The 21,383-nt window shown below is 37.7% G+C and overlaps 1 protein-coding gene across 17 annotated transcripts in view; it reads right to left on the reverse strand.

Moving 5' to 3' along the window:
* The window catches only part of LOC124273378 (chromodomain-helicase-DNA-binding protein 4-like), a 58,775-nt gene extending 41,936 nt beyond the window's left edge, over positions 1–16,839 (reverse strand). For 16 of the 17 annotated variants that reach the window (XM_046708634.1, XM_046708633.1, XM_046708631.1 and 13 more), the window contains exons 1-3: positions 6,936–7,091; positions 4,031–4,222; positions 3,076–3,219 (exon numbers count right to left, since the gene is read on the reverse strand). In XM_046708634.1, coding sequence (XP_046564590.1) covers positions 3,076–3,219; positions 4,031–4,222; positions 6,936–7,073 — 474 coding nt within the window. In that variant the 5' untranslated portion in view covers positions 7,074–7,091. Of the gene's footprint in view, positions 1–3,075; positions 3,220–4,030; positions 4,223–6,935; positions 7,092–8,644; positions 8,937–9,313; positions 9,395–9,872; positions 10,001–15,497; positions 15,579–16,610 lie in introns of those variants that run through there. The other variant, XM_046708646.1, reaches the window with a different exon arrangement.
* Between the last annotated feature and the right edge of the window lie 4,544 nt (positions 16,840–21,383).

Raw genomic sequence — 21,383 nt, forward strand, 5'->3', positions numbered from 1 at the left:
CCTAAATCTGTCAAACCACTAACTTTTAAACTAAAATCCTTAAATCTTTGCTGAGGAAGTCCTTTTACCGATACTGCTATCCAGCAACTACTCTAAGATAAGTGGTTTTAAGATGGTGCCTCTACATACAGCTAGCCTGTAACTACTTGTATGTGATCACTTTCTGAAATGAAATATTCACCCAATACCTATATTATACTAACATTATGACACATCGATCCATTTTTCATGACAACTACCAGATTAAGTTTTCTTAATTTCATCATCACAATTGAGCTGTGGCTGTTTTGTAGCCACTTTAATGCCATAATATATAAGAAGATACCAACATTAAAATGACATTACTTCAATTATGACCTGAAATGACTTTTACTTGACCTGAAATTAGTGTTATGTATTCCTAGCAATGAGCAGCACGGGTAGTTTTGAGTATTGTATGTGCACAAACATACCAAGTCGTGGTTTCCACATAGCAGAGGTGTATCTATTAATGTGAAATATACTTTGTAAGTGAGGCATTCTGAGAACATTTTTAATACATCCTAGTTAGAAGGCAGAATCAAATTAATATTCAGAATCAAGAAGTCATGTACTATTGTGACAAAAACTGTTTCCTTAAAAAACAAAACAAAACATTTTCACCAAAATATTAATATTTGTTTAACAGAGTACAGATCTTACATAATGAAGCCAACATGCTTACCAGAAACATGTTGTCAACTATCTGATTTGTGAGATACGCTATGCATTGCAGATGAAGATAATGAAGTCCTGTACTACCACGCACCACTAATTATCTTCCTGGCTGGTTCTTGAAGGTATCAAGTATTTATATTATGTACTAAGTAGAGAGACATATCTCTAATTGTGAGATGTTTGAGTACAAGGTGGGATCATGTCACAATCATGTCGCTTGTCAAAAGAATCGTAAATGATTCATATTTTACTGCCTAAAGCTACAAGCTCTACACAAGTTTTGGTCGTAAATTTTGTAGCGAAAATGAACACATGGGGCCCCAGTCTCCCAACTGTCTTATCTGAGGCTTCTCCACCCGTGATCTGAAGACAAAGCAGACAGTCCATTCAGGCAGCAGCCTGTAGGTGGTCACTTCACAAAGCTCTGTAGCCCATCAAACTCCCCACAGGCTCTGGGGACCACAGCTCCTATGCACGTACTCAAGCACTAGATCTTTAACAGGAGGGAAACACAGATGAAAGCAATGTTCAGTTTAGTGCAAGAGCATTACACATTTAAAAGTTCTCATCTGAACATAATATGAAGGAAATGAGTCATTGTGTTTTGGGTATCCTTCTTGTGGAACGACACTGACATAACCTTCCTCCATACATAAGTTTAGGAGTGATGTAAAATGCCCATTTTCACTGGATGTTGGCTCTGGGCAACTCATCCATTTTAGAAGATGGTGTTAAAGAGCTTTGTGAAACACCCTAGAGAGGACGCCCATTATCAGCTGGTCGTCCAAACACAGTCTACTAAAGGTCATCTCAATACCTTTCAGCACTTTACTGGCTTGACAGTTTAAACTTAATAATACCCAGATAATGTTGGGTATACACACACACACATAAGACCTGGAATGACCACTATCATGGCTACCTGAGCATACCATGCACATATAACAGTATAGGAGACAGTGATATTTCTTCAAAGACTACAAACAATTCATTTTTTACAATGAAAATATCATTAATATATATGTAAGTATGACAATCGCGATGTATTTAAGTCATACGGTTAATAAGAACAAACAACATTTAAATACCCTTTTGACTGAACATCTACATTTAAAAGTGTTGAATTTATTCAACTTAAAGACAAATACCAAATGTAGCATAACCCTCAACACAACACAAACGGGGCAAGGATGATTAGTAAAGGGAGAGATCTGCTGAATGAACATTTGTGATACTTCAAATAACGAAAACATAAATTAGATCCATAACCTATCACTTGTATCCCCAACCTGATCGACAAAGCTTTCAACTTAGAATTAGCCAAAAATGTCCAAAATTCACATGCTCCTGTGGAATTCTACCTCCCCATGTACATCATACAGGTATGGCATTGACTATGTTTGGACCAACAACTTTGTTACAGACAAGCAAATGTTATAAGCAGAACTTGCAACTCAAACATCTATTCTGAAACACTTTGAAAATGAACAATCAACTTCAACACAAAACCGAAAAGATTATGTCCATGTCTAAATGCCTTGAATGAGAATCAAAACAGTGTGACAACACTGTTGTGGTTGACTACTTCATACTACCTAATTCGGCTTTTGTGGCCATTTTGTTTTATATTTTATCCAAAAAACAACAACCTGAACTTTGTATTTTCAAAGTGTTTCAGTAAACTTCTAAATGTTAATCAACCAACACAATAAATGATGTTAGGTGTGTAACATAGTACAGTGAAACACCATCAACTTCAGATCCATTGTTTTAAGAAACTTGGTACTTTTGGATACAATCGGGAAAAAACCCAACTTATTCGCTTCTGTACCATCGCTGTATCACTTGTCTCAAGGTCAAATAACTTTCAGATGATGATGTTTCATTGCATTTCAATTTCATTCCCAGATAACTTATTAGTAACACATGAAACACAGAGGTAGCAAAAATGCAATTCCAGTGAATACTCTCACATACTAAATTACACAAATAATCACTGCTTGTACATGATTCTAAAAGATCTCGTAACTTACACTTCTAACAATTTATTTGCATAAAAAATGTTAGAATGCAAGCCACTCTTTTACTTATAGGTCAATATGCTATCAGATCTCTTTAGATGTTCTCAGTAATGACTCATCACTTATTTCTTAGATTCACCAAACCACCTTTATCATAGAGCCGTGTTCAATCAACTAAAAGGGACAGCTTCAAAATATTTCAGATGTTCCGAATTGAATTTTCTGAGAACAAACATTAAGAAGTCATTACGAGCATTGAAATTGTGTATATACAAGTATTTATTAGAACATCCTCCAGAAGATTCCCCCCAATTCTGATGCTGTCCCTGCAGATCCCCCGTCACTAAGGCTCACTCACACAATGGGGGCAGCTCCATTTTCCCTCAGGGGCCTCCTCCAACTCTGGCTCCAGACACACCAAGTGGTATGCCCGAGGACACGAGTCACACAGGATTATCTCCCCTCCCTGCTGGCACACCTCGCAGTAGTCCTGATGCTCTGTCTGAAACAGGCCACACCATGCACATGTCAGACCATCGTTCCACTCACCTTGCAGCGTGTTTATCATAAACAAATCATGCTAACATCATTGGCCAAGTTTTTACAGAACAATAAACAATATGCTGCACTGGCCATATCCCAGGTAGCAATTAAAGGAACCCGTCTCAACTCTGAAATGTTGACATAAAAATGAAGTTGCACCAAACAAAATCAGGTTTCACCCTGGTCCCAATAATTTATCGATGTTGAACCATAGATGCATAAACTAGTTTGATTTAACAGATCATACCAAATATCAGATCTCTGATGACTGTCATGATATGACATAAAATCATGACATATTTATCTTGTCAACTATATGTAGCACTGGTGCAAGTCATATGCACATGGTATTGTTATATTTGTAAAGTGTGTATAACAAATTATGTATGTTCAACATACTGAGTACTACTTTAAATGGTGCTGTCTCTGAGACATTATGCTCCATAAAACTTTTCATTCTGTCAATAAATATATTTAGTCAAACCCCATACCTCAATTTTATTTTTTAAAATATTAATTTTGACTTAACATCTACTTCTGAAAAGGGTCAATGTTGTTTTACACCAGTCTAAGCTATACTCCTTTTACCAGTAAATTATTGAAAGAGAAATAAGTTTACTCATTAAACCAGGACCCAAAACTGTGACTGCCTGTCGTGATAACATGGGGTATGAGGGAGCTGGTCTAGAATCAAATGGGGGGCCCTGATAATGGCATTAGAAGCTTATCCTTGAGCCCATTAACATCAAGATAACAGTTACAATCTGTACCTCATAACCGTCAGCATCAGGATCATCAGGATATTTGTTTGTTGTCCTCGTCTTCTTTTTCCTGCCCTTTCCTTTCCCTTTCCGTTTCCGTGACGATCCACCTTCTGCCTTTGCTACTTCACTTAACAGACTAGCTTCCTCCAGTTGCCTCTCGAACTCTTCATCACTTGTGTTGAAACCTTCTTCCTCATCCTGCAGCAGTAAAACAAGCAGCTGACAAGACACTTTCAACTACATTCACTTCCAAACTAAAAGTTCATGATCATATTGCTCCATAATGACAGTTTCAACAAGAGCCTTCAATAACAAAAGACGCCGAAGACCCGGGTTCGAATCCCCACATGGGTACAATGTGTGAAGCCCATTTCTGGTGTCCCCCGCCGTGATGTTGCTGGAATATTGCTAAAAGCGGCGTAAAACCAAACTCAGTCAGTCAGTCAATAACAAAAGCTCTTCAATATGTTTTTGAGCCTGGTGAGAACTATGAATAGTGAGTGAGTTTTACTACTCTTTTTGCAATATTCCATCAATATCATGACATAACAGGGATTTATCTGGGGTGCCTAACCAATGTGGGAAAATAGTAAATTGATCAACATCAGAATAGTTTCTTAGTCAGAGCTTCAGATAACTTTTTGAGTCATTGAGTTATGTACTCGCTTGTGTTCATCTCAATTGGGTATCCTAATTTTCCTTTGTGTAACCAAATAAATTGTATTCAGCCTTGCGGGCCATATTGTCAACAAGAAACGTGCATGTATGAATCCACAGAATGTTAACATAATATTTTTGCGGAAAAATGTGGATTACTGGAAGTGAATGAGGTGGTGAATATTGGTTTAGAATGTATTCAACTTTAAAGTTGTTGTTTAATTAGTTGATAATAGTTGATAACTCAAGAAACGTGCACGTATGAATCCACAGAATGTTAACATGATTATATTTTTGTGGAAAAATGTGGATTACTGGACTGACTGACTGAGTTCGGTTTTACGCCGCTTTTAGCAATGTTCCAGCAATCAGCTGTGCACATGTTTCCCGGCGATCAAGTTCAAACATGCACAGATAATATAATGGAACGAATTCTGACGCAGTCATCAGTAAAATATAATACAGAATACTATTATTTAACCCAAAGAAATATATCCTAGCATTGTGTAATTTTAGTTACAGTTTTTTGCTCTATAAATTAATTAAGATTAAGATTACCGTGTGTATTTGAGCCGGAAATAGCAATCAGCTGTGCACACGTTTTCCGGCGATCAAGTTCAAACATGCACAATAATATAACGGGACGAATTCTGATGCAGTCATCAGTAAAATATAATACAGAGTACTATTATTTAACCCAAAGAAATATAACCTAGCATTGTGTAATTTTAATTACAGTTTTTATGTAAAATATAAATAATCAACACTAAGGTTATACGGACCCTCATGAACGTGGTAAGCAGAAGTTGTACGCACATGGAATGGGGTAAAATACGGAAGCCATTTAAATTCACACATGTTTACCCATGTAACTGTAAACTAGCAGTCAATGGAAAACAAGGCGGTAATCAGTTCGTGATTGTTGAATGGGGTAAAATAAGCAAGCAAGTTTGTTGCTACAATAAATATGATACTTAGAGAAGCAAAATATATTATGCATTTTCTGTCAACTACACTTCGTTTCGATCCGTGCGTAGACACAATATATATGATTGTGAATTCTTTGAATAATGTGGTCCAAAGTTATAATTATTGGTAACTGCCAGTTGTCTGTGGTCTGTGTTTGCCGCGATTAGGACCCCATCGCAGGGCATCGACTTAAGCACGAAACATACCATTTTGACACTGATTTTAAGGGTCAAGTTTGTGGGTCATCTTATCCATGGGGTCGTCTTATAGACGGTCATATACGGTAAGTCATTGACAATTCCTATGTGTGCCAAAGCTAAAAAGCCTCAATATGTTGTTTCATTATCCTTATATTTTGTAGGTAGTTTCACTTTTTGTCTAGTCATTTCTATGTGTGACAGAAATACACAAACATTTAACCTTAATATATTTTTTTCCTTTTTTTCCATATTTTGCTGGTAGACTTCCAGTATTTTCATGCAAATTATTATGAACTGATCAATGCTCATATCAATGTTTTTCTATGTGTACAATGCATATTTTATTTATGTGACCTGATATAATCCATAATTTTTATTTTGTGACAGCATTTTGCTCAGTCTTGCGATATATATTTTTGTACACATTGTTTTGTTGATCAATGTAGACTGGTTTGTTGGTTTTGTACAATCTTGCCTCAAATGACAATTAAAACTTATTATTATATTCAGGAGTTTTTAATTTCTTGTAGATGCACAGGGCAGCCCAGTGGTTAAAGCGTTCACTCGTCACGCCGAAGACCCGGGTTCAATTCCCCTCATGGGTACAATGTGTGAACCTCATTTCTGGTATTCCCCGCCATGATATTGCTGGTATATATCTAAAAGCTGCGTAAAACTAAACTCATTTGTAGATGCACTCTCAAGTCACTTTTATCACAGAAACCAACCATAAAAGCTGATATATTTGATTTAATGCTCACTATTATCACATAATTCAAAAAATGACAAATATACAGTATTGCAGTATTGTAAAAGAGTTCAAATGTTTACCTTGGAATTGCACAAATTGTAAAAAATATTTAATTCTTAATCAGTGTAACCGATTGCACAATCAATCATTGATCGGATGGGACAATCCGATTGTAACCGATAATCGATTATGAAATCACAACCGATTCCCACCACTACAGGAAACTGCATTAGTCTCATCTCAAACAGCATCAAATAGGAAATCTTTAATTTAAAATTGAAATATTTAGAAGACATATTACTCCGTGTTCACTGTGGAAAGATCTGGTACTCACTGAACTGTTCTTCTTCTTTTTCTTCTTCTTGCTGATTTTAATCTTCAAAGGAGCAATTGCACCCTTTTTCGATTTAGATTTCTTCGAACGAGATGGCTTCTCGTCCACTGATTCATCCAGTTCACCCTCCCCTGACATATCATCAGCATCATCACCTGCATCTACAACAAATTTCTCAAGTCATTAATCATATTAACTTTTACTGCCATTAAATTGTACAACCATTAACCCATTCAACACCTCAGGCCGCTTAAGCGGCCACAACGTTATGAGTCCCCAGACATCGGATGCCGATTAATCGGCCAGGCAGTAGTCACGTCAAAATGAGACATAATTATAGGAACCTACCTGACTTATGATTCATATATTAAATCTATCACATTTCACAATGTCTGAAAACACTTATTAAATTTCAATTTATCATATATTATCAACAGAATTAAAATTATAAACTATTTTTCGCAATGTTATTGAAAACAACGATTCTCGGATACATGCTTCGGCAGCGGGTCCACAATAACATTGTTAAAGAGCAAAATAACGATGTTTTGGGGAATTCATTAAATAAATTGAATAAACTAATGAATAAAATCAACAACAACATTCATAAAAGTTGTCAAATGTACATATAAAATTACTATTTCCATCTTTTTGTGCGATCATGTAATGTAATTCAAGTCACTGACAAGTGACATCTCGGCTCTCGTCACCTCAATCTTCACTCTCGGACACAACGTTTAATGCGAAAATATATACATGAAGCATTTTTGTCACAGGTCATAACCTAGCACGATACGTCCAATAAGTTCAATAATTTACGTATAGGTAGCGATTTCTTGCTTGATATGTTCAGAATAGCATTATTTTACCCAAAACTTTTGTCTAAATCTAAATGTTTTCGTTTACGAGGACGGTATCCATTGCTGTAATATGATTGGCTGCCTTAGGTCACGTGTCTGATTTTGACCAATCACGACCCTTATAGCAGACTGTAGCGAAAAAGCGTCATTAGAAACCAATCTTTATCCAATAAAATCGCTTCTTACAACTGTGAAAATACTCTTGGCAAGGGTACAGTGATATTGTTGATGTTCATCAAACGATTCGCCTCGCATGTTATTCATACAAAGCTTCGAAAATGGAGGTATTTTCCGTTGTTATGTCATGTTACCGAGCAGAAAGCCACAGATATCGGGAAAAAGGCGACCATACATATTATTTAAGAAATCTTTTTATAATAATTTTCTGACGACGTAAAAATGAAAATATAAAAGAAAAAGGCACGGGCATGTTATGACATGCCACAAATGGAAAAAATCGCCATAGTTTTTGCTTCTTTGGTGGTTTATCTGGACGTTATAAATGTAAGCTTGGATTTTCATTCAAAAATAACTTTATTTAAGTTGTAGTTGTATTATTTGAATATTATAAAAAGAAACTTCATATTTATCAACAGTAGGATAAGATCTTTTAAATGGTGTATGGGATGTAGTAGCAATAACGTTTTACAAGCTTATAATTTCCTTCATAAACATAGGCTTCATCTGTGACCTCAGAGTCTCTGGGAACTCGGTGTCATGGCAGTAAATGCCTCTGGTTGACTGGTGTTGAAAGAGTTAATATGTATACCATATGCAATTACCTTAAAAGATCATGAGGAACTGAAACCTGAATTTTCACAACAATAATTGTGTCTCCAGATAAGAGACTGGGACTCAACATTAATGAGCATAGTGGTAAGTCAGATGGTCCCTCTGCTTTGCTTGGAGTTGTTTCGTGAGCTTTTGCCGATATTTGTCTGGCAAATTCACGCCACTTAGCAGCAACAACATTGCCCATCTTTGTTGTGGACACTTTTGGATTTTCCTTCATCAACATAGGTCTCACATGTTTACTGAACAGTGCATAGTTTGTCAGAGTCTTGTAGTCCTCGTCTGTGTACTCGATGTCAACATCAACCATACCATAGGAATCGCAGATCTCAGAGGATGTCTTCTCCTTCTGCAAAGGTAGACAAGGGAATGACTTACAGAAGCACAAGGAAACATGGCAACCATCAGTAAGATACTAAGTCATGGACCAGGGTCCCGATCCACACAGCGTTGGAATGTTACAACCTGTTGTAACTCTATAGTTTATCACAGGCTTGTGTTACGACCTGTTGTAACTCTATAGTTTATCACAAGCTTGTGAATGCTGTAGCCTTAAGAACGTTTTGTGGATCAGGACCCAGAATAATCAGTTTTAAATAAAAAACCTGGGATTTGTCCTATCTTGGTATGTTAAAACTTGAGGTTACCTAAACTTGCACATTTGTTCAAAACTATATCTTATCTCTTCCTCTTTGATCACATGATAAGAATTGTGGTTCAAATTGCCTTTTCTTTTCCTTTCTTCTTTTTCTCCTTAGGAGTGACCTCAACAGGGGCATCTTCCTCCTCTTCTTCTGCGTCACTGGCCTGAAGACAGAACCTCAACTTGTCAAACATTCTTTATCAGCTCAGAGGAGTTACAACCGAACCAAGTCCCACTAAAGTAGAACATTGAATCAAGCCATACAATAGTTAACCTGTTCCTCGTCACTGTCTACCTGTCTATTCAATAGTTTACCTGTTCCTCATCACTGTCTACCTGTCTATTCAATAGTTTACCTGTTCCCCATCACTGTCTACCTGTCTATACAAATTAAAATAGTTTACCTGTTCCTCGTCACTGTCTACCTGTCTATTAGTTAACCTGTTCCCCGTCACTGTCTATTCAATAGTGTACCTGTTTCACGTCACTGTCTACCTGTCTCTATTCAATAGTTAACCTGTTCCTCGTCGCTGTCTACCTGTCTTTATTCAATAGTTTACCTGTTCCTCGTCACTGTCAACCTGTCTATTCAATAGTTTACCTGTTTCACGTCAGTTTCTACCTGTCTATTCACTGGTTTACCTGTTCAATGTCACTTTCAGCTTGTCTTTTTTTCTTCTTCTTAGATTTCTTCTTCTTCTCACTTCCATCTCTAGTTTTTCTCTTCTTTCCTTTCTTCTCTGTCACCTCTTCAGCAACCTCTTCCTCTTCTGGTAGACAAATCAGAAACAAAAATGTCAAATAATTCAGAGCAGAGCACAAAACTGAATCAGAAAACATGTCAACATGCTAAAAGTTAAACCAATGTTTTCATCAATAACTAATATAAGGTACTGGACCACTTTTCATTTAATCATAACTTACCCATTGTTTACCCTGTTTCAACAAGCAGGAACTAGCTCATCGGAAACATCAGTTTACTTAAATTTAAAATAACTTGTTTCTGAAAGAATGCCATGAATTCAAATAAGAAACCTGACTGAAATATCTATTATTTATTCATCATCAGAAATATATGAACACAGAAAGCCTTACAGTGCAGCATACCAGTCTTATGGAAGCATACAATATGCATTGTTTACATATAGATCAAAAGCAGCATTGAGATAATTACATTTACTTCATTAAGAACCCATCCTACCAAACTTCTGTACCTCATAAAGTGTATCATCAATGCTAGTTCTATCTCTACATTACAGCTACAGTGTCTGACACTGACTAAATCTGTCAGTGGTATGAAGAGCCAGCTCTTTGAATAACTTAATGGTCCTGTTGGATCTCTACCCCACACATCAGTCCTGGCACAAAATGGTGTAAAACAAGTAGCATGTCTTTGTGCAGGTGGAACAAGAACCAACCCTGAAGGAAACCATTGGTTTGTTTAAGTTCCTGACTTTCATTCTTCAATTACTGATTCATAAAGTATAGAAAAGTTTACTGTACTTCATCCAAAAGTAACACCAGACCTGCTTCTATTATGAATTTCACTGGTCATCAGAAAACATGTTAGTGGTGTCCACAAGACCAGTGTCTGACACTGCTGTGTGGGAGAGACACACTGATGGTACCAGTTGGACAGTTTTACTTGTTGAACAGAGGCCCAGATAGGCTGTGTATCCGGGTAAAATACGCATAGAAAATTTCCAATTACACATTGAAAAATAATTGTTGCGTACCAATTACGCACTGAAAATGTTAGATACGCAAAAAGTTTAAAACAAATGAGTACGGAATATGTTTATAAATATCGCTTTCGTAATGAAAAAGACATTGATTGCTATAAAGTTGTACTGTTAATATAGGACTAGTGTTGTACTGTCAGTATAGGATAAGTGATTTTTTAATGAAATCATTTCCATTATATTTAAGTTGGTTTTGATTAGGTATGATATAAGGCAGGACATACCTGCTTAGTAAACTTACTCAATGACGTAATACTTAGGTGAGTAAAATGACTGAAATACACACATATTTGAAAGCAGTGGGTAACGGAAAATGAAATACCCACTCAACATTCATAATACCCACTCCAAAAAAAATGCAGTGGGTACAGTACCCACATGAGAAAAATCTAATCTGGAGCTCTGAACATATAAGTATTGCAAGCCTTAACCTAACTGTAGTCATTAAATTTACAAAATTGTTTGCAATGTTCAAAATGAGCTTTACAGAATTCAACTAGCCAATCAATACATTTGCATTTCAGAGACTGGTCGACTTCAAACTGACTTCAATTACCAAAATCTTTACAAGCCTGGGCCCTGTTCCTCAAAGCGATCGTAGCGCTCCGACAGTCGTAAGTCTATGTTAAAGTATGGGAGTTACGATCATCTTAGTGCTACGATCGCTTTGAGTGGGTGAATTTAGTGTTACGCCGCTTTAGCAATATTCCAGCAATATCACGACAAGGGACACCAGAAATGAGATTCACACATTGTACCCATGTGGGGAATCGAACCGGGGTCTTCAGCGTGACGAGCAAACGCCGTAGGCTACCACTAGGCTACCCCACCGCCCACAGTCGCTTTGAGGAACGGGGCCCTGATCATCTACTTTGGCAGAATTTTCAGAAAATATTTGTCTTGGACAAGTACAAGCTGACCGGCTGGACCATAAGATGTTACTGGAAAATGACTTTGGAAAAAAGGATAAAATGACATGTTGACAGTATTTTCAATCATAAGATTGATTATGTCAGTCTATACAATTATTGTTCCCACTGTTTTTGTTTCACAAACATATTCAACATGTCTTCATCCTAAACACATTTCTCAATACATCAGTTTAGTCCTCAACACAACAGATGACCTATCTTGCACAGCAAAAACACACAAATGTCATGCAATACTGTAAAGCTGACAATATATAAGTATAATATGTGCAACAAGCATCAGATGCAGCTGTGTGCAAGTGACTCACTCAACAATGCTCAATAGTGCTGCTTCAAACTGTGCATGATGAAACTCGGAAACACTGCAGTTGTTTCACATTGCCCATGCTGTCATTACAACATGACTACACAGATGATATACTCATATTCTCCTAGCCCAAATATACAGCTTGTATATCGCAGCAATACATACTTGTACACGCATGGCAATACTTTTCAAATGTGTCAATATCTGGAAATATTTGTTTACTATGTTTGTGTGAAATATTGAATTTATTTAATTAAAGTAAGATATACAAGAGACACATAGATTTTGGTATCAGTTTAGAGACATTGATATGTGGTAATGTATCATAATATCATAATATAGACGAACTTTATGGATAAGAACTTATCAAAATGTTTGACTATGAAATATAGAAGTTGTTATCCATTAAGTTTGTCTACGTTGTACTCACCAACTTGTAAAATGCCAATCAAAGAAATCAATATATCAACTATTGCAAATGTACACACGTGATTGGAAGCAGGAAAAATACACATTACCTCAATCAGAACAAGCAATCATAATAACTGACAAATTCTGGCATAAACAGTTCCTTCTTTATACATAATCTTACAGTATACTGCACTACACTCCTTCATTACTTTACAGGGCCCTCAGATTTCATGTAAGGACTAGTGTTAGGAATTGGTTGAAATCTCATAATTGATGATTGCTTCACTACCAACAAACAATCATCGATAAAAATTGGTTAGCGTCAATTTTCAGATTTTCCTATCCAGGTTGTTATTGCAGATATGTATAACATGATGCACCTTGCTACTTTAGAATGATGTTGATATATCATGAACATAAACCTTCTGGGGTCTTCAAGAAATATTCAGTCACGACTTTTCAGTTAGTGAAGTGAGTTTTCTAAGAATTAAACAAGTTTCAGGCCCTGACAACTTTGAAGATATGTTCCATCGTCAAGTGTTTCAAAGACTAGAACAGCAGTTCCAAAATCGTTTGTGTTTGATTATGAGAAAATGTGATCAATTGCTTGGTCGTTTGGTCACTTCGACCAATCTTCGATTATTTCAAATAATCGGAACACCACTAGTAAGGACCCTTGAACAAAGTAATTGAGGGTCACCAGGACTCCTAGTTTAGTAAGGCAAGGTTAAACCCTGCACATTGTTTGAGTATCCGTTCAGCACCAACATTTTGTCAACAGTAAACAAGAAAGAGACAAGACATCCAGTACCACCGACTCATGGTTATCAGGATACATACTCTCAGAATTACTTTCTACAAAAATCTCCAGACATTTCCTGACACTTGGAAATCATGAAAGCAACACCAGTCCAGAGTCCATATTTTTGGTTTTATGAAGATTGTAACCCTAAATATTCTACTAGAACATTCAGATCGACATCAGGAAATCCCAGCAATAGAATGTTTGTCGGACCATATCCCAGTCCAAATCATTGCATGTGAATCAACAGAGAATGCTGGAAAATCTCACATATCATCACAAGATATTCCATCACTGGGTCATAAGCTTGGATCAATTAACACATACTAAATACTCTCTGTACTCAAAAGAAATCAAGTTCTATTTCTGTTCATTTTATTGTTCCTGCTTTCAGGGTTAATAACTGAGTAGAACATGTAAACCTGAGTGTTTTGAATGTTTGAACATTGCATTATTGTTGAGTAAATTAGCGCCTGAAAATTAGGAATCATGGCGTCTGAGGTAAGCAGGCCAAACTTTCCCCATATACATTTTTTAAAAAAGCCATCACATTTCATGTTTGAAAATTGTTAGTTATCAAAATCATTACAAAATAAGAGGAAGCAAACCGAAGCATTGTTGCCTTCACCGAGAGTACCTTACGGCCCTAGTGCTGCATCACAGTGTCACACATAAATATTGGTCATGCATACTCTCAAGCTAAGTTGTACACACTACAATACACAAGCTGGCAACAGAACACAGTATGTTCAGTGACACAGGAACAAAGGACACAATGTGAAAAAGAAATTACCAAGACTGGATTTTTTTTTTGCATTTTAAACACATCCCACACGACATTACAATGTTCCTATGTCACGGAACACATAAAAATTTCAATAGTTGAAGTACTATGTATGTGTCTGATCCAGGACAGCACAGATATCACATAGGATCTATATGTAGTGGTGTTGCGATGATAGGAAATCGATCGAAATAAGGATTAAAAATAACTATTGATTGCAAAAAAAAACATATTTTTGATTAATTGAAATTTTGTTGTTTCAGTATATCACTTGAACTAACCAGTAAATTTGACGAATATTCACAAACATGCGCTCAACAGCATAAAGCAATGCGCATTGTAAAATTAAACACTTTTATTGTTGAATTACAATTCCAGTGTCTTTCTTGCATGTGAGCACTTCATTGCATGACAGTAACATGTTGGTCAGACAATCCAATGATTTATACCGAGTGCATTGTCCTATGATGTCAAGAGTGCAATTCTTAATCAATGAAATCACAAGAATGCAACAAGCACCTGCTGCTGAGGGCCTGTCCCAGGAGAAAAGTCCTGAGGTAAACTTATTTGTGGACAAGATTGCAAAACAGTAATACTTCTATATTGTATTCTGACATTCTGGTAAAAGTTCAAAGCTGATTTATATCTAATTAGTTCCAAACAAGACAATATTTCAGAAAGTACTTCATGTCACTGACGAGAGCACTCAGCATGCTGATACCTTGCACAGGGGAAACACAGGACACTATTGCAATCAGATCACAAAATCACAAATAATTTGCAATGTTTTTCATGTCATGCGCAGTGACCACGGTTCTATCAGGTGTGTTTGATAATTTGGTACTGCAATCTGTTAAATTAAACTCAGAAATGGCAGAAGCTTAGTGATCTATTAACTGGTCATCCTGTATCTATCTACATCTTCACATAAATCGTAAACCTTCTCACAAACAATGCATATAGCATATAAAGAAAACCAGAATGCCAACCTCAGAATATAGGCCCCAGTATCTACACCATTTACATCAAACCTTAACATATTTATACACAGGTCTTAACATAAGTATACACAGGTTCAAAATCTTTAACTAGTGCAGGGTGGGCAATTTGTTGTACAACACTTTAATCAATTGAACTAATCAATAATAACCAAAGGAGTATCTATTCCACTTACCGTATCTATTTTAACTAAAATACAATCCAAGATCAGACACAGTTTCACTACTTAGCAATGCCAAGATATATCATGCAACTATGTAACATTAACTAAGCTTCATGCACAAACTACTTACGCATAGGCGTAAGATTTTCAGAATCGTCTCCAACTTGGGGCGAATAGTAGGAACCCCGAAAAGGAGGGAAGTTATCCCCCTCTGAAAATTTGTACACCACAATCACTATGTGTGATCATTGCCCAGCTGTGAGAATGGTGTCATCAATGTATTTTTTTAATGTTTCACATGAACAATTACACAATATTAGCTACCCACAGTTTATTTATTGAACGTTACTTACTTGTAAGTACAAATATTGGAAAGAATTCCGCCCGTAACCCCTGTATTGTTTAAAATCATATGCCTAAGAATATACGCCTATGGGTTTTTTTTATAAACAGCTATGCCTAACCCTAACATTTAACCCCAAACCTAACCCTAAACCCTCGAAATAATCCTAATAAATAGAATACATTTCAAGCGGGGGTTACGGGCGGAACTCTCACCCAAATATTAAACATTTTTAAAAGTAACATCGATGTAAGGAAACTCAATATTATCAATGTTAAATTCAAATATTTCGACGAAACATCAACATATCATCTAGGGGGGTTATAATTTCTCCTCTGATCGAAAATGCCCTGCCATTAACTGAAAATACTGTTTCTTTATTTGCTAAAAACACAAATATTTGATTTTCTGAATATAGGCGAGACAAAGTTGGCCTCACATGTGTTGGAGGTCAACGAATCAGGTCACATCCGAGCATGCGCAGACAGATTCACGCCAGATATTTATCCAGATATTTATCCCATCTTTGTGCTTTACACAAAAATCTCCAAAAAAGATGCTAACAAAAATCAGGAATTGTCTCAAATACACAACCAAACCATTAAAAGCTTATATGCATCGTATCTAACTCACAAGAAACGGGAAAATCCCTTTCTAAACCGGGAAACCTCGTATTTACAAAATGATATGCAAATGAACAAAGACGCGAACGGGGAATCCTCGATCGAAACATTTTGCCGGTAAAACTTAACGACAGCTTGTTAGACCACAAAATAAAGATGAATTAGTCCTTGAGTCATCTAACTTAACTATGCACATTAGAATTTGCTAGTATTTGCTAAGTCAAACAGGAAAAAGTGTACAGAAATTGAGGTTAATTACAAAAATTACAATCTTCACCTTCCCCCACGTCGTCAAAGTCCATGCTTTCTTCTCCCTCATCGTCTTTTCTGCCTCCCCCGGCCATGTCAGGGTTGTCACAAACTCCTCAACTTCACAATTACACAAAACTGCGGCAAATATAGGTTTTGTAAGTCCGTCTTGTATCGATCGTCATGGGTAGTTGACAAGGGGTAGTGCTCACTTCCCGACCCCCTGCGTCACATTAGGCGGCAAGGTCCTAATTGAACATGCGCAGTGTGACGTCAGTGATTGGGTTGATATATCCCATAATAGTATGGATTTAGTTAATACCAAGTCATGTGACTAAAAACATATATTTTGTAATGGTAGGAAAGTAACAACTTTTTTTTTTTAAATCGATGTTTATAACCTCGAGTTGAACTCATCCAGGATGTTTACGATAATTAAATATTTTATATACATAAAAAAATATTTTTTTCAGTCAGTGCTTGCAATGTCTAAGAATAGGTATGACATATCCTTTATATATTATTTTCAATTCATGACTTTCGGAACAATTTGGAATGTGGATGCTAAAAGGGGGAAAACACATTTACACCGTTCAGCCATCTAAAAAAAAAATATGATATGTGTGCCTAAATGCCTATTACATATATTTTAAGCGTCAAGGGGGTTTTGCACTGCTTTTCTGTTGGAAATGTTCATTTTTAGATACTTTCATGTAAATTGGAGAGGAGTCTTTCGGTTATATTTTAGAATAATCTTCAGATTGTTTCTTTCCAACTTAAGCAACCCATTGCTAACAAGCAACAGTGGCTAAGGAGGAATTATCTTTTATCTGGATGAATTTGTTCAAACATAAGAAAACCGTATTTTGACTTTAAGTTCCCAATATGAAAATGAGAGTGCGTGTGTGTTGGGTGAGCGGGGGGAGGGGTTGGGGAGTAAGGTTCAAGGTATTGCCAGGTAATCGTTATGTGTAAGCAATATTTGCAAGCAGAATTATTTATGTAAAACGGGCTTGTTTTGTTTTTAGGTTCGATTTGCTGCATAGATTTTAAATGGACAGTCAATTTCTTGTGTACTCCAGCCTTGATATTACTGTAAAATTAAAACCAGTCACATTCATATTGGTCAAAAGATGTTTTAACAGATGTAAAAAAACAAGGAAGCAAAATGTTAATTTAGAAGGACCTCGATACGCCAGGAAGTGCACTCTAAGGGAGTTTGTTGTTGTTTGCAACACCTTGAACAAGGCTATATCAAGTCCTGCTAGTTCACGTGTGAATACGCTCCGTTGTAGACTAAGGCTTAGTCTCTGAATATATATAATTTTGATAGTAACAAACAAACCCATTTATATTGAAAAGGAGCCCCAGGGAGACCAGAGATTCCTGAACCTGAGGAAATCTAGACTTGCTTTATTTAGGGCTTTAGCACTGCAGAGAGGGCTTGGCAGTAGGGAAATTAATGTGGTTCAGGGACTGTGAGACAGACTAGCTCCGTTGCTGCAAGCAGATTTCGTTTGCCAGTCACAGGTGTGCTGCTGTCTGACCATTGGCCATAGGAACCTGTGCGCAGGTTGTGGCACTGCCCTCACACTGATTCACCGCATAGAATAGTAGAATAGAATATCTCTCTCTCTCTCTCTCTCTCTCTCTCTCTCTCTCTCTCTCTCTCTCGATCGAGATCGAGTTGCTACCAAAACTAGTCTGCACTTATGTTCGATGGCATTAACCTAGTGGTTAAAACGTCGACCATAGGCGGATCCAGAAATTTTCAAGGGGGATGGGGGGTGAACCCCACCCTGGCTCTGCCATTGCAAAACATTAACTTCAATGTGGTCTTTAGTCATTTTTAAAAAAGGGGGGGTCGAACCCCCTGAACAAACACACACACACACACACACACCACCCCACCCCCTCTGGATCCGCCACTGTCGACCTTCTCGTCACGTTGAAGACCCGGGTTCTATTCCTCACACGGGGGCGGTGGGGTAGCACAGTGGTTAAAGCGTTGTTGGCTCGTCACGCCGAAGACCCGGGTTCGAATCTCCACATGGGTACAATTTGTGAAGCCCATTTCTGGTGTCCCCCGCTGTGATGTTGCTGGAATATTGCTAAAAGCGGTGTAAAACCAAATTCAGTCAGTCAGTCAGTCACTCGTCACGCTAAAGTTTGGGTTCGATTACCCACATGGGTACAATGTGTGAAGCCCATTTCTGGTGTCCCCGAGATATTGCTGGCATATTGCTAAAAGCGGCTAAAAATTAAACTCACTCACTCATTGTAATTCATCATTACGACTCCACGAATGTAATCCATGGAAAGACTATGCATTACTTGTAAACGAATATTGAATATTTCTGGTTGACCGGTCACTCTCATCATGGTCAAAAAAGGATTGACGTACGAAAACCGACGAGACGGACTTGGAATTGTGACGTTATGTTTGATGTAACGTCACTACCATGTCGCGTCACAAATTACACTTTGTGTCATCAATATCAATATATATATGATTCATATTGGCACATTCACACACTTTACCGTAGAAGGATATCTTTGTAACTTGTGAGCTGGAAGTGCTAAATATGATATAGAATACAGTCATTCTTTACATAGGACGCGAGCTGGGTGTACCAGAATGTAAGACCTGGGCCTAGATTTTCGAAGCTTTCTTAGAGCTGAGATAGTCGTAAGTGCCATACGTTAACGTTAACTTACGACTATATTAGCTCTAAGAGAGCTTCGAAAATCTAGGCCCTAGGCCCCGATCCACAAAACGTACGTAGCGCTACGACATTCGGAAGCCTATGATAAACTATAGAGTTACGACAGGTCGTAACGTTACGAACGCTTTGTGGATCAGGACCCTGAACGTGTAAACCCTTCGTCATTCAACTTGTAAAACTCCGTATACCCTGTTGGTGATACTTCTAACTAATATCGGGGTATTCGGGTAACCTATTGGTTAATCGTCCGCTCGTCACGCTGAAGACCCGGTTTCGATTAAATGTTTGAAGCTCATTTCTTATGTGCCCCGTCGTGATATTGCTGGAATATTGCTAAAAGCGGGATAAACCTAAACTCACTCATTCTAACTTACTTCATATTAGGCAGGTGACGTCTGCGCAACTACTAGTACTGCTCGTGTAAAATACATTTAAATGTTGCGTCCTGAGAGACAACCCTGTGACTGACATCATGAGCACCGAACTGCGCAAAAGGGACACGATGACATGCATCAGATGAGACATTGTCGGCCACCGGATCCGTTAACTGCCTCTTACGATAAGCATAGTTTGCTGAAGATCAATTCAAGTCCGGATCTTCACTGATCCTATCTCGTTTAGCGCACCAGGAAAATGTATGTCCACCCTACAGTGTACCAGGTATATGTCCACCCTATAGTGTACCAGCTATATATATGTATGTCCACCCTAAAGTGTACCAGGTATATGTCCACCCTACAGTGTACCAGGTATATGTCCACCCTACAGTGTACCAGGTATATATACATGTATGTCTACCCTACAGTGCACCAGGTATATGCCCACCCTACAGTGTACCAGGTATATGTCCACCCTATAGTGTACCAGCTATATATATGTATGTCCACCCTAAAGTGTACCAGGTATATGTCCACCCTACAGTGTACCAGGTATATGTCCACCCTACAGTGCACCAGGTATATATACATGTATCTCCACCCTACAGTGTACCAGGTATATATATGTATGTCAACCCTACAGTATACCAGGTATATATATGTATGTCAACCCTACAGTGTACCAGGTATATACATGTATCTCCACCCTACAGTGTACCAGGTATATACATGTATCTCCACCCTACAGTGTACCAGGTATATGTCCACCCTGCAGTGTACCAGGTATATACATGTATCTCCACCCTACAGTGTACCAGGTATATACATGTATCTCCACCCTACAGTGTACCAGGTATATACATGTATCTCCACCCTACAGTGTACCAGGTATATACATGTATCTCCACCCTACAGTGTACCAGGTATATGTCCACCCTGCAGTGTACCAGGTATATACATGTATCTCCACCCTACAGTGTACCAGGTATATATATGTATCTCCACCCTACAGTGCACCAGGTATATACATATATCCACCCTCCAGGTATATACATGTACCACCCTACAGTGTACCAGGTATATGTCCACCCTGCAGTGTACCAGGTATATACATGTATGTCCACCCTACAGTGTACCAGGTATATATATGTATGTCCACCCTACAGTGTACCAGGTATATGTCCACCCTACAGTGTACCAGGTATATACATGTATGTCAACCCTACAGTGTACCAGGTATATATATGTATGTCCACCCTACAGTGTACCAGGTATATGTCCACCCTACAGTGTACCATGTATATATATGTATGTATGTCCACCCCACTACAGTGTACCAGGTATATGTTCACCCTACAGTGCACCAGGTATATACATGTATATCCACCCTACAGTGCACCAGGTATATGTCCACCCTACAGTGCACCAGGTATATACATGTATGTCCACCCTACAGTGCACCAGGTATATGTCCACCCTACAGTGTACCAGGTATATATATGTATGTCCACCCTACAGTGCACCAGGTATATACATGTATGTCCACCCTACAGTGCACCAGGTATATACATGTATCTCCACCCTACAGTGTACCAGGTATATACATGTATCTCCACCCTACAGTGCACCAGGTATATACATGTATCTCCACCCTACAGTGCACCAGGTATATACATGTATCTCCACCCTACAGTGTAC

Source organism: Haliotis rubra, unplaced genomic scaffold, assembly GCF_003918875.1.
Source record: "Haliotis rubra isolate DU_JTF1 unplaced genomic scaffold, ASM391887v1 Scf18, whole genome shotgun sequence".
Taxonomy (NCBI): Eukaryota; Metazoa; Mollusca; class Gastropoda; order Lepetellida; family Haliotidae; genus Haliotis; species Haliotis rubra.